The following is a 14,635-nucleotide window of genomic DNA, read 5'->3' on the forward strand; positions in this document are numbered from 1 at the left end:
AATGTTTTTGTGAGTCTGGCAACAAACAAGAAAACATTGCTTAATCACGAGTGTCATCTTTAACTAGAAGACATAAGCTTTGGGGGTTTTTTAAGCAGAACTTAAATTTTGGCAACCACCATAAAAGTCCATAGGAAGACAATTAGGTTTCCATGGATTTTTTTTTTTTTAAATTTGTTTACATTTAGATTACCATTACAATAGTTACATGAATTTTGGAAAGACCTTGTAAGACTGGCTTTCATACTCTTACATTTAATACAAAAATGTTGAAAAGCACCTTCCAGGAAGAAGTTTTGCAATTTCAGCCCATCTGTTTCCCAAACGCTTGTGAGCTTCATAGATTATTCTGTCCTCTTCTTCTGTCCATGAAGATTTCTTTACCTCAGGATTGAGGTGGTTATGCCATCTCTCTCTGCACTGCTTGCCTATTCTCCCTTTTAGGTGTTTTGCAATTAAAGACCAGCGTTTTGGACCATACTTCTGAACTAATTCAATAACCTTGAACACAAATCAAACAGTAGCAATGACAGACAATTTAGTATGTTTGAAAAATTAGATTTGAAATTCTATTAAAGAGCATTTGTGAAATTAACATCTCAAAAGATGAATAATAAAACTGATTTCTCAAAAAATTAAGTTAAGGATTAGAGAAGGCCTATAGAGACAAACAGTCATGGTGCTTTCAAAAGTCATTGGCAGGAATCCTGGTTTCAGATTTATCTATAAACTCCTGCTTCTAAAGTTAAAGGAGACTGTGTTGTGAAGGTAATATTAACTGCAGAAAAATATATGCTGACCAAGTTAGATTTCTGCCAATTGATGCACTAGTGCTGGGAAATACTTAAATTATTTGATTAAATGATTCAAGGCCTAGAAAACAGGACCTTCACGGAAAATTGAAAAAAATTGGTTTGTTTAGTCTGGAGAAGAAAAGACTGAGGAGTCATAACAGTTTTCAAGTATATAAATGGTTGTTCCATGGAGGAGGGAAGTCAATTGTTCTCATTAACATCCAAGGATAGGACAAGAAGCAATCAGCTTAAACTGCATCAAGGGCAGTTTAGGGTGGACTTCAGGAAAAACTTAATGTCAGGGTAGTTAAGCACTGGAATAAATTGCCTAGAGAGGTTGTGGAATCTCCGTCATTGGAGGGAGGGAGGGGGGACCACCACCAGCTTCAGCCCCATGTGCCGCTTCCGGCTTGAGGGGGGACACCGCCACCAGCTTCAGCCCGCACGCTGCTTCTGGCTTTTGAGGGTCGGGAAGAAAGAGGACACCGCCACCAGCTTCAGCCATGCATGCCATTCCTGGCTTCAGCACTGGGGCTTGGGGCACCAGGTTTCAGCTGTTGGGCTCTGCGGCCCCCCCGAAAGGGCTCGCGGACCTAAAGGGGGCTGCAGCCCCCTGGTTGAGAACCACTGGTCTAGATAATACTTCTAGAGGTCCCTTCCAGTCCTACAATTCTAAAATTCTATACTTCTTGTAAAGAAGTGTGTGTGCACGCTGCTTGTTTTACATATTACTAATGAAAGGTCTTGTCTGTTTTTCCTGGAAGCCTATATGTAACTGAAGAACTAATATCTCATTTGGTGATGATCTCATGTAAAGCCCTACGAGGGGGGGATGATTTTTTATTCCAACTGTTTAAAAATGGTATTTTTTTCTTTTTGAACTTTTTAAACAGTTTGAATAAAAATTGTTTCCACTCTCACTCAAGTTTCACTTGTTTGTTATCTGTTATGTCAGTCCTCTTAGTTTTCCAGTGGTTCTGTTTTCACAGAAAACAGACAAGATGTGAATTAATACTATATTAATACTATATGTAATAGGCAGAAATAGGGAAGGGTTTTGTTTTCATTATTTTTTTTAAAGTCTTATACGTGTCTTTCACAAGAGCATATAAATCCATTTTCCCCCCCATCAGGGCAGGTCATCTGTTAAGTCTGGTGGTCTTGGGGAGCACAAGGTGTAAAACAGGCCAGGTTATGGCCTATGAATGTCAGTTCCAAACACAGAGAGCTCTTCTACTCAATGAGTTAGAGAAGCTGTTCAACTAGCATGGGGAAATGATAAACACCTGAGCAGGCCTCACATTTTATGTCATCCAGGGCAGTGGCATATACCCCGCATAACAAAGTAAACTAGCTAGTATGCACAAAAATGAGGAGTCCTTATAGCACCTTAGACACTAACAAATGTATTTGGGCATAAGCTTTCATGGGCTAAAATCCACTTCATCAGATGCATGGAGTGAAAAATACAGCAGGCAGGTATATATATTACAGCACATGAAGAGATGGGAGTTGCCTTACCAAGTGCAAGGACAGTGTTAATGGGGCCAATTCAATCAAGGTGGAAGTTTCCTATTCCTAACAGTTGACAAGAAGGGGTGAATATCAACAGAGGGAAAATTACTTTTTGTAGTGCTAATGAGGCCAATTCAATCTAGTATGTGTCATCTGGGATCTGAAAATCCAACAAAACCATAGTAACTGGAGTAGGGAGGAGACAACACAGAAAGAAGTCTTGATATGCTTTTGCTACAGTCAAAAAATAACCAAGCACAATGTGAAATAGGTTCCATTACCCTCTGATCCTCTTCTTTAGTCCAGGGACCTTTAATCAATTCTGGGTTTAGAACCTTCTGCCAGCGATGCTGGCACTGAAAATCCGAACGATTCTGAAACAGTTTTAAAAAACAACTTTGCTAAAGATTATGTTTATAGATAGTTTTCCAGACTATTTTCGTAACAAACAGCAATAGTTTTGACTAATGCCAAATGTAAAACTAAATAATGAACTATAGATGATTAGCATTACACAGGTTATTCCAAAGTGGAAAAGATTCAGTCACCGAGCTTCCTAGCCACTATTATAGTTGAGCTCTTTTCATTATGAAAAAAAGTTACTTACTCATTCTATACTTGTTCTTTAAGATGTGGATGCAGATATGTCTTATACTCAATATGTTGCTACCTTGTGCACAAAAAGCCAGAGACTTTTTTTTATTACAACAGTAAACCATTAGGGCACTGCACGTGTGCTTTATGTCCTTATGGCCCCTCCCAAGACCACAAAGGCAGTACCCAAATGCTTTGTCTTGACGAAAAAATGAGCTGCATTCTGGTCAGGCTTAGCTAGCACATGGTAGCTACACTCTGCCACTTTTTTGGTCAAGGCAAAGCTAAAGAGTTTAACAGACTGACTACAAAACCCTTTCAAATTCAGTGCCAATAACCTGTTACAGAACGGCAGATTTCTGTAGAGGTCATATCCACAGAACACCCTTACCTGCCTACCTTAAAAAAAAAAAAAAAAAAAATCAGCAACAGAACAGTACAGTTCTTTCCCACAATTACTATTTGACTTTGGGAATGGATGCTTGGTCCTTCCCTATATTTTTCCCAGGCTGTTTGGGGGGTGGGGGGGCCCTTAACTGATCCCCCACTGCCACATAGCAGCTTAAATAACTTTTCTTTTCAGCAGTTAGGCTAACTTCCTTTGATGCTACCAAAAGGGAGTCTTCGGGGGCACCTACCGAGGTGAGATTAGTCCTCAAACCAGGCACATCCCAATAAAAACTTAAACACAAATAACCCCAAGTTTTTAAGAGTTAGAATCACATTGGTCTACAATTGATCCTGTCCTGGCCTTTAAAAAAAAAAAAAAAGTTGCCACCACACCTTTATCAATCTCGTCAGCTTTGGCTCATTTCCTTCTCCCCACAAGTACATTTTTGGAACCTCTTAGGTTGGGTTAAGTTACTGTATTTCCTCCCTTTCCCTCTAAGGTCCTAAAGTCATTTTGTATGTTGAAAACAATTTACAAGCATTAACTAATTAGACTTCTGCAATGCAACTGCACACTATTAAGTTTGGTGATACTCTAACCTATTTGTATTTTTTAATCAAGCATCTTTGAGAAAATACAAGAAACACCCCTACTTGCACTCACACACACAATCTCCACCAAAAAAGGTTAGTCTCTGATAGAGGAGGAGGAGGAAGAAGGAAGAGAAAAGCCAAAAGTTTTTAGACCTGCATGCCTAAGGGTAGTCCCCTAATATCCATAATTAGTCACCTGTCTATAAGGAGCCTTAGATTCAGAAGCATTAAGGTTTCATTAACGCTATTAAAGCCAGCATGAGCTGCAGGTGTTCAGCAGCTTTGAAAACTTCTGTCCACTTTTATTTAGGAGATTAACTTTAGGCACCCAATTTTAATTTTAGCCAGTACTTACAAAAATTTCTTGATTGTTATTTTAGTAAATTGTCACATTTCTATCATGTGAACTTCCTAAAATGTTTTTGAAGTTAACACCTCATTCAGTTTATAACTAGAACCCTATATGAATCACAATTTTAAAAAAAAAATTCACAACAGCCTAAATGGCAAAGTATTGAATTTCATGTAGGTTGCATGGAATGAATTTTGTAACTAAATTTAATCCTTGAAATTGACTAATATTACTTGTAAAATTTATTCTGTGCTTGAAATTGACTAGCGAAGGCAGTTGTTTCTGTTAAAAACTGCTGTAGACATTTATCTTTTAAAAGAATATTTAAAAGATCATGGTTTGAGGCATTTCCATAATTTCCATGCCTTCTGAAGTTGAGATTTACCTGGGGCCTTATATGATGTCAGCTGCTGTAAACACATTTAAAAAACGTATTACCTTGTATCTAGTCATTATCTAAGTTAAAGACCTAAGATGAAATTCATCACCAAGACAGCAGCACTGAAAGCAATGACTATCTATACCATCCCCTGTTAAGGTGACTTTCATGATTGCTGTAGGCTACCAAAGGGCACCTGACATCCCTCTCTGCCCTCTCTCCAACCCCAAGATAAGAACACAAAACATATGAATGGCTATACTGGGACAGACCAATGGCCCATCTAGTCCAGTATCCTGTCTTCTGACATCAACCAATGCCAGGTGCTTCAGATGGAATGAACAGAACAGGAAATCATCAAGTGATCCATCCCCTTGCCCATTCCCAGCTTCTGACAAAACAGAGGCTAGGACACTTCAGAGCATGGTTTTACATCCCTGCCCATCCTGGTTAATAGCAATTGATGGACCTATCCTCCATGAATTTACCTAGTTCTTTTCTGAACCCTGTTGTAGTCTTGGTCTTCGTAACATCCTCTCGCAAAGAATTCCACAGGTTGACTCTGACTTGTGTGAAGAAATACTTCCTTTTGTTTGCTTTAAACCTGCTGCCTATTAATTTAATTTGGTGACCCCTAGTTCTTGTGTTATGAGTAAATAACACTTCCTTATTTACTTTTTCCACACTAGTTATGATTTTTTTAGACCTCTATCATTCTCTTTTCCAAGATGAAAAGTCCAAGTCTTATTAATCTCTCCTGATACAAAAGCTGTTCCATATTCCTAATCATTTTTGTTGCCATGTTCTGTACCCTTTCCAATTCCAATATATCTTTTTTCATATGGGGTGACCAGATTTGCATGCAGTATTCAAGATGTGGGCATACCATGGATTTTTATAGAGAGAGTATGATATTTTCTGTCTTATTATTTATCCCAGGGGTGGGCAAACTACAATCCGTGGGCAGCATCCAGCCTGCCAGCCATTTTAATCCGGCCCTCAAGCTCCCACTGGGGAGCGGGGTCTGGGGCTTGCCCCACTCCGGTGCTCCAGCTGGGAAACAGGGTCAGAGGCCACTCCTAGTGGCTCCAGGAAGCAGTGGCATGTCCCCCCTCCAGCTGCCATGCATAGGTGCAGCCAAGGGACTCTACTCTGCATGCTGCTCCCACCCCCAGCACCGCCCACACAGCTCCCATTGGCCAGGAACAGCAGCCAATGGGAACTGCAGGGGCAGTGCCTGCAGATGATGCAGCATGCAGCAGACCCGCCTGTTCGCACCTTTGCATAGGAGCCGGAGGGGTGGGGGGACATGCCGCTGCTTCTGGGAGCTGCTTGAGGTAAGCACTACCCAGAGCCTGCACCCATGAGCCTCCCCCAACACCCCAACCCTGATCGGCCCTCTAAACCCCTCAGTCCCAGCCTGGAGCACCCTCTTGCACCCCAAACCCCTCATCCTCAACCCTACCCCAGAGCCTGCACCCTCAGCCCCCAACCCCTCCCACCCTCCAAAGCCCTCAGTCCCAGCTTGGAGCACCCTCCTACAGCCCAGACCCCTCATGCCCAGCCTGCACCTTCACCCTCCCAATCCAGCCCAGAGCCCCCTCCCGCACCCTGAACTCATTTCTAGCCCCACCCTGAAGCCTGCACCCACAGCCAGAGCCCTCACACCCTCCCACACCTCAACCCCAATTTTGTGAATATTCATGGCCCGACATACAATTTCTATACCTAGATGTGTCCGTCGGCCCAAAAAGTTTTTCCACCCCAATCTATCCCTTTCTTAATGATTCCCAACATTCTGTTCGCTTTTTTAACTGCCGTTACACATTGAGCCAATGTTTTCGGAGAACTATCCACAATGACTCCAAGATCTCTTTCTTGAGTGGTAACAGCTAATTTAGACCCCATGATTTTATATGTATCGCTGGGATTATGTTTCCCAATGTGCACTGAATTTCATCTGCAATTCTGTTGCCCAGTCACCCAGTTTTGTGAGATCCCTTTGTAACTCTTCACAGTCTCTTTGGACTTAACTATCTTGGGTAGTTTTGTATCACCTGCAAATGTTGCCACCTCACTGTTTATCCCTTTTTCCAGATCATTTATTAATATGTTGAACAGTACTGGTCCCAGCACAGACCCTTAGGGGGAGACCTCTCCATTCGGAAAACTGACCATCTATTCCTACTCTTTGTTTCCTATATTTTAACCAGTTGCTGTTCTAAAAGAGGACCTTTCCTCTTATCCCATTACAGCTTATTTTGCTTAAGAGCCTTTGGTGAGGTACCTTGTCAAAGGCTTTCTGAAATCTAAGTACACTATATCCACTGGATCTCCCTTGTCCACATGCTTTATGGCACCCTCTAAGAATTCTAGTAGATTGGGGAGGCACAATTTCCCTTTACAAAAACCACGTTGACTCTTCCCCAACAAATCGTGTTCATCTATGTGTCTGATAATTCTGTTCTTTACTACAGTTTCAACCAATTTTTCCCTTACCGAAGTTAGGCTTACTTGCCTGTAATAGCCAGTATCGCCTCTGGAGCCGTTTTAAAAAATTGGCATCACATTAGCTATTCTCCAGTCATCTGGTACAGAAGCTGATTTAAAATATAGGTTATCAGTTAGTAGTTCTACAATTTCACATCTGAGTTCCTTCAGAATTGTCAGATGAATACCATCTGGTTCTGGTGACTTATTATTGTTTAATTTATCAATTTGTTTCAAAACCTCCTCTAATGACACCTCAATCTGGGACAATTCCTCAGATTTGTCCCCTAAAAAGAATGGCTCAGGTTGGGGAATCTCCCTCACATCCTCAGCTGTGAAGACCGATGCAAAGAATTAATGTAGTTTTTCTGAAATTACCTTATCTTGAGTGCTCCTTTAGCATCTCGATCCTCCAATGACCCCACCAGTTGTTTAGTAGGCTTCCTGCTTCTGATGTATATTTTTTTTCTTTGCGCTCTTACTTTCCAAGTCCTTGGCTAGGTGTTCTTCAAATTCTTTTTTGGCCTTCCTAATTATAATTTTACACTTCCATTTTTTAAAGATGTCCTTTTGCCTCTTAACTGCTTCTTATACTTGGTAGTTTAGCCATGTTGGCACTTTTTTTGGTCCTCTTACTATGTTTTTTAATTTGGGGTATAAAATTAAATTGAGCTTCTATTATGGTGTCTAAAAAGTTTCCATACAGCTTGCAGGGATTTCACTTGACACTGTACCTCTTAATTTCTGTTTCACTAACTTCCTCATTTTTGTGTTGTTATCCTTTCTGAAATTAAATGCTACTGTGGTGGGCTGCTTTGGTGTTTTCTCCCTCTCCACCTCCGCCCCAGGGATATATTAAGTTTTACTATGTTATGGTCACTATTATCAAGTGGTTCAGCTATATTCACCTCCTCTTGGACCAAATCCTGTGCTCCACTTAGATCTAAAGCAAGAACTGCCTTTCCCCTTCTGGGTTCCAGGGCTAGCTGCTCCAAGAATTGGCCATTTAAAGTGCCAGGAAACTTTATCTCTGCACTCCTTCCTGAGGTGACATGTACCCAGTCAATACGGGGATAGCTGAAATCCCCCATTATTACTGAGTTTAGTTTTATAGTCTCTCTGATCTCACCGAGCATTTCACAGTCATTATCACCATCCTGGTCAGTAGTATATCCCTACAGCTATACTCTTATTCTTCAAGCACGGAATTACTACCCATAGAGATTCGATGGTACAGTTTGCTTCATTTACTTTTTTACTTCATTTGACTCAATGTTTTCTTTCACATACAGTGCCACTCCCCCACCAGCAAGAGAACTAAAAAGCATCAATGTCTTCGAAAGGTTAACTATTACATTCACTTTAGAAGGCAAAGATTGGTCAACCATGAAATCTGCTCTTGGCATCAATAACCTTGCCATTTATTGAATACATTCCAAACCCTTGTTTTCTTAGTGAAGTCAGTGAGAAGATAGTGGTACCCAAATTCCAGCAGCACTGTCATTTTCATCATCCTGGATCAATCACAATCACATTCCGGAAGAGTACCGCAACAAATTCAACCCTTCTGGCACTCGTGGACAAACCTCTTTTGTCGCGGGGCAGGAAACAAGTTCGTAAGGGTATGTCTACACTGCAACTGGGAATAAGCCTTCCAGACTGACAGATTCACATGAGTGAGCCTCGAGCTAGCACAGGGGTAGGTAACCCATGGCACGCGCGCCAAAGGCGGCATGCAAGCTGATTTTCAGTGGCACTCACACTGCCCGGGTCCTGGCCACTGGTCTTGGGGGGCACTCTGCATTTTAAATTTAATTTTAAATGAAGCTTCTTAAACATTTTAAATACCTTATTTACTTTACATACAACAATAGTTTAGTTATATATTATAGAAAAAGACCTTCTAAAAACATTAAAATGTATTACTGTCACGCAAAACCTTAAATAAGGGTGAATAAATGAAGACTTGGCACACCACTTCTGAAAGGTTGTCGACCCCCAAGCTAGCATGTTAAAGATAGCTGTGTAGACATTGCGGTTCTGAATTTGAAGCCTAGTGGATTGGGTGAGCTTCAGAGCCTGAGCTCCAGCCTGAACCACAACGTCCACACTGCTATTGTTAGTGCGCTAGCTTATGCCCCACTAGTGCAAGTCTATCTGCCTGGACTGTAAATTTACCCTAGGCTTACAGTACTGTGTAGATCTGTCATTTGACACCAGTGACCATATGGTTCTTTTGACATGCAATATCACAAAGTAGTCATTCTATTCATTTGTTTACCTCACAAATCCCAATACCAAAACGAACACCAGCTCTGCCTCACCCAGACCAATCATGCCATGGCCCACAAGACTCAATACTCTCTTTCTCTCCCCCTCTTCATCATGAGGAAACTTGTGAAAAATAAGAAGCCATGGACTTCAGTGCTATCAATATGCAGGTGGCAGTCATTCTCCGTTAATGCAGCCCACCACCTCAGATGGATAAAGCTACTAGTTTAAACTCAACCCCACAAAAGAGCTGGAGGGATTTTAGTAGGGGGTGGGGGGATGATTGGAAACTGGATATTACTCTAACCTTATCAATTGAAGGAGTAAGACCACAGGTTGCCAAACTGGTACAAAGTCTTAGGTTTGAGATGGTTTCCTCATAGCTCCCAGACACAGATTGCCACAACGATAAAGAATCCTCCTTTGGTAAAAAAACTAGCCTCTTTTTCCTTTCACATCTGAAAGGAGGATTTTGACTGATTTGCACTTTTATCACCTCCTAGTTAAACTACCTCAATCCACAACATGGACTTGACTGTAACCGCTCATGAAGACCGCAAATGATTCAGAATGCAGCAACTCACTTCAGATATACTGGCAGACATGAGCATAGCACACTGGTGCTTCACAAGGTGCTGGCTTCAATCCTGAAATTAATAGGAAGTCAAATTCTTGGTCTTACTCCATAAGCCTTGAGGGTTTGGGACTTGGCTGTCCCAGCCCAAGTTACGGGTATCCATAGAAGTCAGATACAGCAGTCACGTATGCCTCCCCATATAAACTGCTTCATAGCCTGTCATCTCCAAATTAGACATATCATCATGGTAGACTCTTTTATTAAAAAAATTATACTTCACACTTACTTGTAAATGGCTAGCAATGAAAGTCCAGTCATCTGTGCCATTTTGTTCTACCAGCTTCTTTAGCTTGTCATCCTATAAAGACATAGTATCAGCTGAGAAATATAGCATTTTGGTATGATTTAAAAAGTAAAATTACCTGGTCAAGTGTTACCTCATCACGTGTCCATTTTACTCTGTTACATATCTTCTTCAACCCTTTTTGCTGTGGTACTTCATAGTCATGATCTGCATACTGAAGGTCATCATCTTCTTCCTCACTGCAGGTTTAAACAAACAGAACAGTTTAAACAAACTAGAAATATATTTTAAATTAACTGACTACCAATAACTCAAGAAACCAGAGAGGATTTTGGTTGTAATCTGTGCATCTGGTGCATCTCTGGAAGATATCTAGAAAGAAGTATAAAATTTGTAGGAACATAAAGTCAGACCATTGTCTTATCCAGTATAGTATCCTTCCTTTTCATATCCTATGCATCAAAGATAAGTAATAAACCCCACAAGAGACCTAGTCAATTTTGCAGAACTATATATCGTGAGGAATAAGCAGAAAATTTCTAAAAGCTTAAACTGAGGCAAAAGATTTGCTTAACCTCACTATTTAGGCTTTTTTTAAATATAGCATCCAACAACGTGTCAGCTAGGCATAGCAAATAATTCGGTGCATTAGGGCCATAACAAAATGGTTTTCTAGTCTAGTAAACCCACAGATTAAGGCCATGTTTCATGTTTCTTAATTCACACAGACATGCTATGACATGTACTTTGGTGTACACAAGTGCAAGTTCTAGGTTAAAACACCAATTAAAGTATGTGTATTTTTAAAAATACTTAGGAATTTAACAGAGTATATGACAGTCACACTATGAGTTATGGCAGGTGCCCCGCTTTGTTTAACTTAAGGATGTTACTCTAGTGGAAGCAATGTCTTCTAGATTCTTCTTTTTATTTTTTTTTTTTAAACCTTTCGTGATCACTAAATCCAGACCCACAAAAATACATTCTGTTATATAATGTTAGTATCGGAACCTAGATAAAATGCTTGCTATGAGCAGTAATCACTGTATTAGAGCGCAAAATCAAGCCTGAACCTTCTTACTGTGACTCTTAGAATGGAAGAGCTGCAGAGGAATAATTCAGTCTCTGAAGGTGGGAGGCAGGAAAAAATTATGACATATAGATCCTTATCTAGAAGTCAACAGAAGAAAAGATAAGAGCCAAGCAAAAGCAAAAAAAAACAAAAAACAAATCAATGGAATCCTGAAAAGTCAAACTGAGACCATGAGTAGGGGTTCCTTTCAAAAATAAAAGAAAAATACAAGAACTAACGACGAAGTATAATTTCAGATGGACAAAATTTAGCTGAGCAAGCAGCAGAACTTAAACTACAGTGCTGAGCTCCTTACCTTATAGTGAGTCAGAGGAAAGAAATGGTAGAAATAGGTAATGACCTTTGTGCCTTGGTGTTGAGTATGCTCCATCTACTGGTGAAGTGGTATAATATTTCACAACCTTAACTCTGCGAACAAACTCAGTTACACAGAGGAGCTCACAAAGCTGAGTAATTGCTTAACTCATTCTTTTCCCCCCTCCTTTACAACTGCATTAATTTTCCCGCTTTTAATTTGTCACTACAAGTACTTTGATTTTTTTAATCACAAATATACATGTTTAATGATCTATAGCAAATCCTTCCCTCTACTTATGAAAGTAGATTACACTCAAAGTGATCACTGTAAAATGATCATGCAGTCCTTATTTGTTTTTCAATTTTACTGTAATAAGAAATATCCAGTCTATAAAAAAGAAAATTCAAATTTTTCAAAAGCACCTAAGTCCTATTAACAGACAAATATTTAAAAAGTACATACGTTCTAAGTCAATAGGACTTTGAAACCTAACTCACTTGGGTTCTTAGGAAAGTTATACCCAAAGTTGAAAGGAAAAAAGACTTAAGGTTTTGGATACAACTTTCAATAGGACATAAGTCCCATTGACTTTCAACATATATCCATTTGGCTTTTAATGGGATTTAGTCTCCTACGTGCTTTTGAAATCTGTACCCCAAGTCTTGATTTATTTTTAATCCCTGCCCACATCTCTTACCCCCCCGCCACACACACACTCCATCTCTTCACTCAGGCTCAGCAATTGCATGTTGATAATACCCTGTTCCACGTCAAAGTAAAACTATTTCCCCATGCTTATTCCCCCCACACAGTTCCTCACATCTTCTTGTCAATTGCTGGAAATGGGACATTTTCCTTAGCACTACAAACAGTTCTTTTTCTCTCCTGCTGATAATAGCTCACCTTAACTGATCTCTCTCCTTATAGTGTGTATGATAACCATGTTCTCTCTTTGTGTGTGTATATCTTCCTACTGTATTTTCCACTGCATGCATCTGATGAAGTGGGCTGTAGCACACGAAAGCTTATGCTCAAATAAATTTGTTAGTCTCTAAGGTGCCACAAGTACTCCCGTTCTTTTCACCTCAAGTAAGCCACAAAGTACACTTAAAATTACAACTCAATTGTCTCTATGTGGTTACACTCTGAACATGATCTCCATAATTTAAGCACTGCATAGTGGGCCAAAATTAAAGTTAACAACTGGCAAAAGGAGTCTGAAGCTATTACAAAGAGCAGGCTACCGAAAAAGGGCCAATTCATCTGAATCAGATAATGAAATAGACAGTAAAATACTGTTTTGTTTTGTATAGTTCTCCCAATTATGTTACAGTACAGTTAATCTAATTTTCCTCATTTCCCACATCAAAAAGGCATCCTTTAAATGTTTTACATGTTTGAATAACTATTTTACCAACAGTAATTTTTAAAATATTGATAATTAATAAGCAAATATCTTGCTGTTTAAATGGTTTACAACAAACACCTGATGATAACCTCTAATATTAACCCCTTAAAGTATTATTCTGACTTGAAAGAACAGAAACCTTTGTGCTTAGGCCACCTGCAAAATAGCAGTGACAGAGCAAACAAAACATATATCTTTAGGTATCTCTTCCTGTTTTAACTACTGCCCAGCACACACAACCCACTGATACAGAGACACTAGTCTTACTAATCTACAACTTCAAATACTACTATTTCTGGGGCAAACTATTTAATATGATACTATTTTGAAAGGCAATAAAAAAAACTAAAGCTTATCTGTATTTGAGTTATAGCCAAGAATCAGTGTACACTGTGCAAAGCCTGACACTGGTCACAGTGGCATTCTAGTACGGTGAATAGAAGACTCTGGAGCAATGTTGATATATTTTTAAAATGTAATTTTTTTCCCAAATGAAATATGAAAATGAATATAATCAGTTATTTGATATTAAACTCAATATATTTTGCACTACCCTACATTCCCAGTAGACCATGGGATGGGTGGGTGTTTTTGTTTTTAAGAAACAAAGTCACACTGTAGAATTTTATAGGAGTAAAGCTGGATGTTTTGGCAATAGGGTAGGGCATAGAATCTCAGGGTTTGAAGGGATCTTGGGAGGTCATCTAGTCCAACCTGCTGCTCAGAGCAGGACCAATCCCCAGACAGATTTTTGCCCCAGATCCCTAAGTGGCCCCCTCAAGGATAGAACTCACAGCCATGAATTTAGCAGGCCACTGCTCAAACCACTGAGCTATCCCTCCTCCAACACTTTTGGCACCAGATGTGAGAGATAACATGGAATTAAGCAATAAAATTAGTTGGATGTTTCTACTAAAACAGCTAGCACTAAAATAATGTACAATGCTTACATCTGAACTGTCAATTAAAACTCAGAATTAACATCCTTGAAGTGAATGGGGCAGGTCACATCTTTAGAGCATTATTTCAGGCTGCCTACACCCTAAGGAAGACAAGAGAATCTTCTTAACACTTGTTTTATATATTTAAGGTTCTCTTAACTATGTGTGCTAGGAACAATTTTTTTTTAAATAATAATATCTAGATTCTAGAAATGGAGCATATCACAGCCAGCAGTGGATTCCTCAGCAGTTCAAGATACACACAGCTCTGCCTACACTGGCAGTTAAGAACTATTCATTTGAACGTTCTACAAAAAGACAAATGCATTCTACACAGCCCAAAGATTGAGTGTTTAAATTGCACAGAGAGAAAAGAGTATCTGCACTAGAGTCCACATATTCAAATTTCTTGTACCCCACCCATCTCAGTCTGAAAACAAACATGAATGTGTAGCGTATAGATTTGCTTAGACTAGGACACAAACAGGTTAGGTCCAAAAATTATATATGGGCTTAAGTAATCAAAAGGTAGTTTTAAAAAAATCCTCAAAACCTAATATGAATTGATTTTTTAAAATTCCAGTGATTACAATATTTGATCATTCCTCTGTAGTTTTGTGCATTGAAACTGTATT

The 14,635-nt window shown here is 39.6% G+C and overlaps 1 protein-coding gene across 1 annotated transcript in view; it reads right to left on the reverse strand.

Moving 5' to 3' along the window:
* MYBL1 (MYB proto-oncogene like 1) overlaps nucleotides 1-14,635 on the reverse strand; it is a 36,905-nt gene that overhangs the window by 19,840 nt on the left and 2,430 nt on the right. The window contains exons 2-5 of the mRNA XM_030553204.1: nucleotides 10,394-10,499; nucleotides 10,243-10,314; nucleotides 2,591-2,683; nucleotides 281-501 (exon numbers count right to left, since the gene is read on the reverse strand). Of these exons, the coding sequence (XP_030409064.1) occupies nucleotides 281-501; nucleotides 2,591-2,683; nucleotides 10,243-10,314; nucleotides 10,394-10,499 (492 nt within the window). The remainder of the gene's footprint in view (nucleotides 1-280; nucleotides 502-2,590; nucleotides 2,684-10,242; nucleotides 10,315-10,393; nucleotides 10,500-14,635) is intronic.

Source organism: Gopherus evgoodei, chromosome 2 (assembly GCF_007399415.2).
Source record: "Gopherus evgoodei ecotype Sinaloan lineage chromosome 2, rGopEvg1_v1.p, whole genome shotgun sequence".
Taxonomy (NCBI): domain Eukaryota; kingdom Metazoa; phylum Chordata; order Testudines; family Testudinidae; genus Gopherus; species Gopherus evgoodei.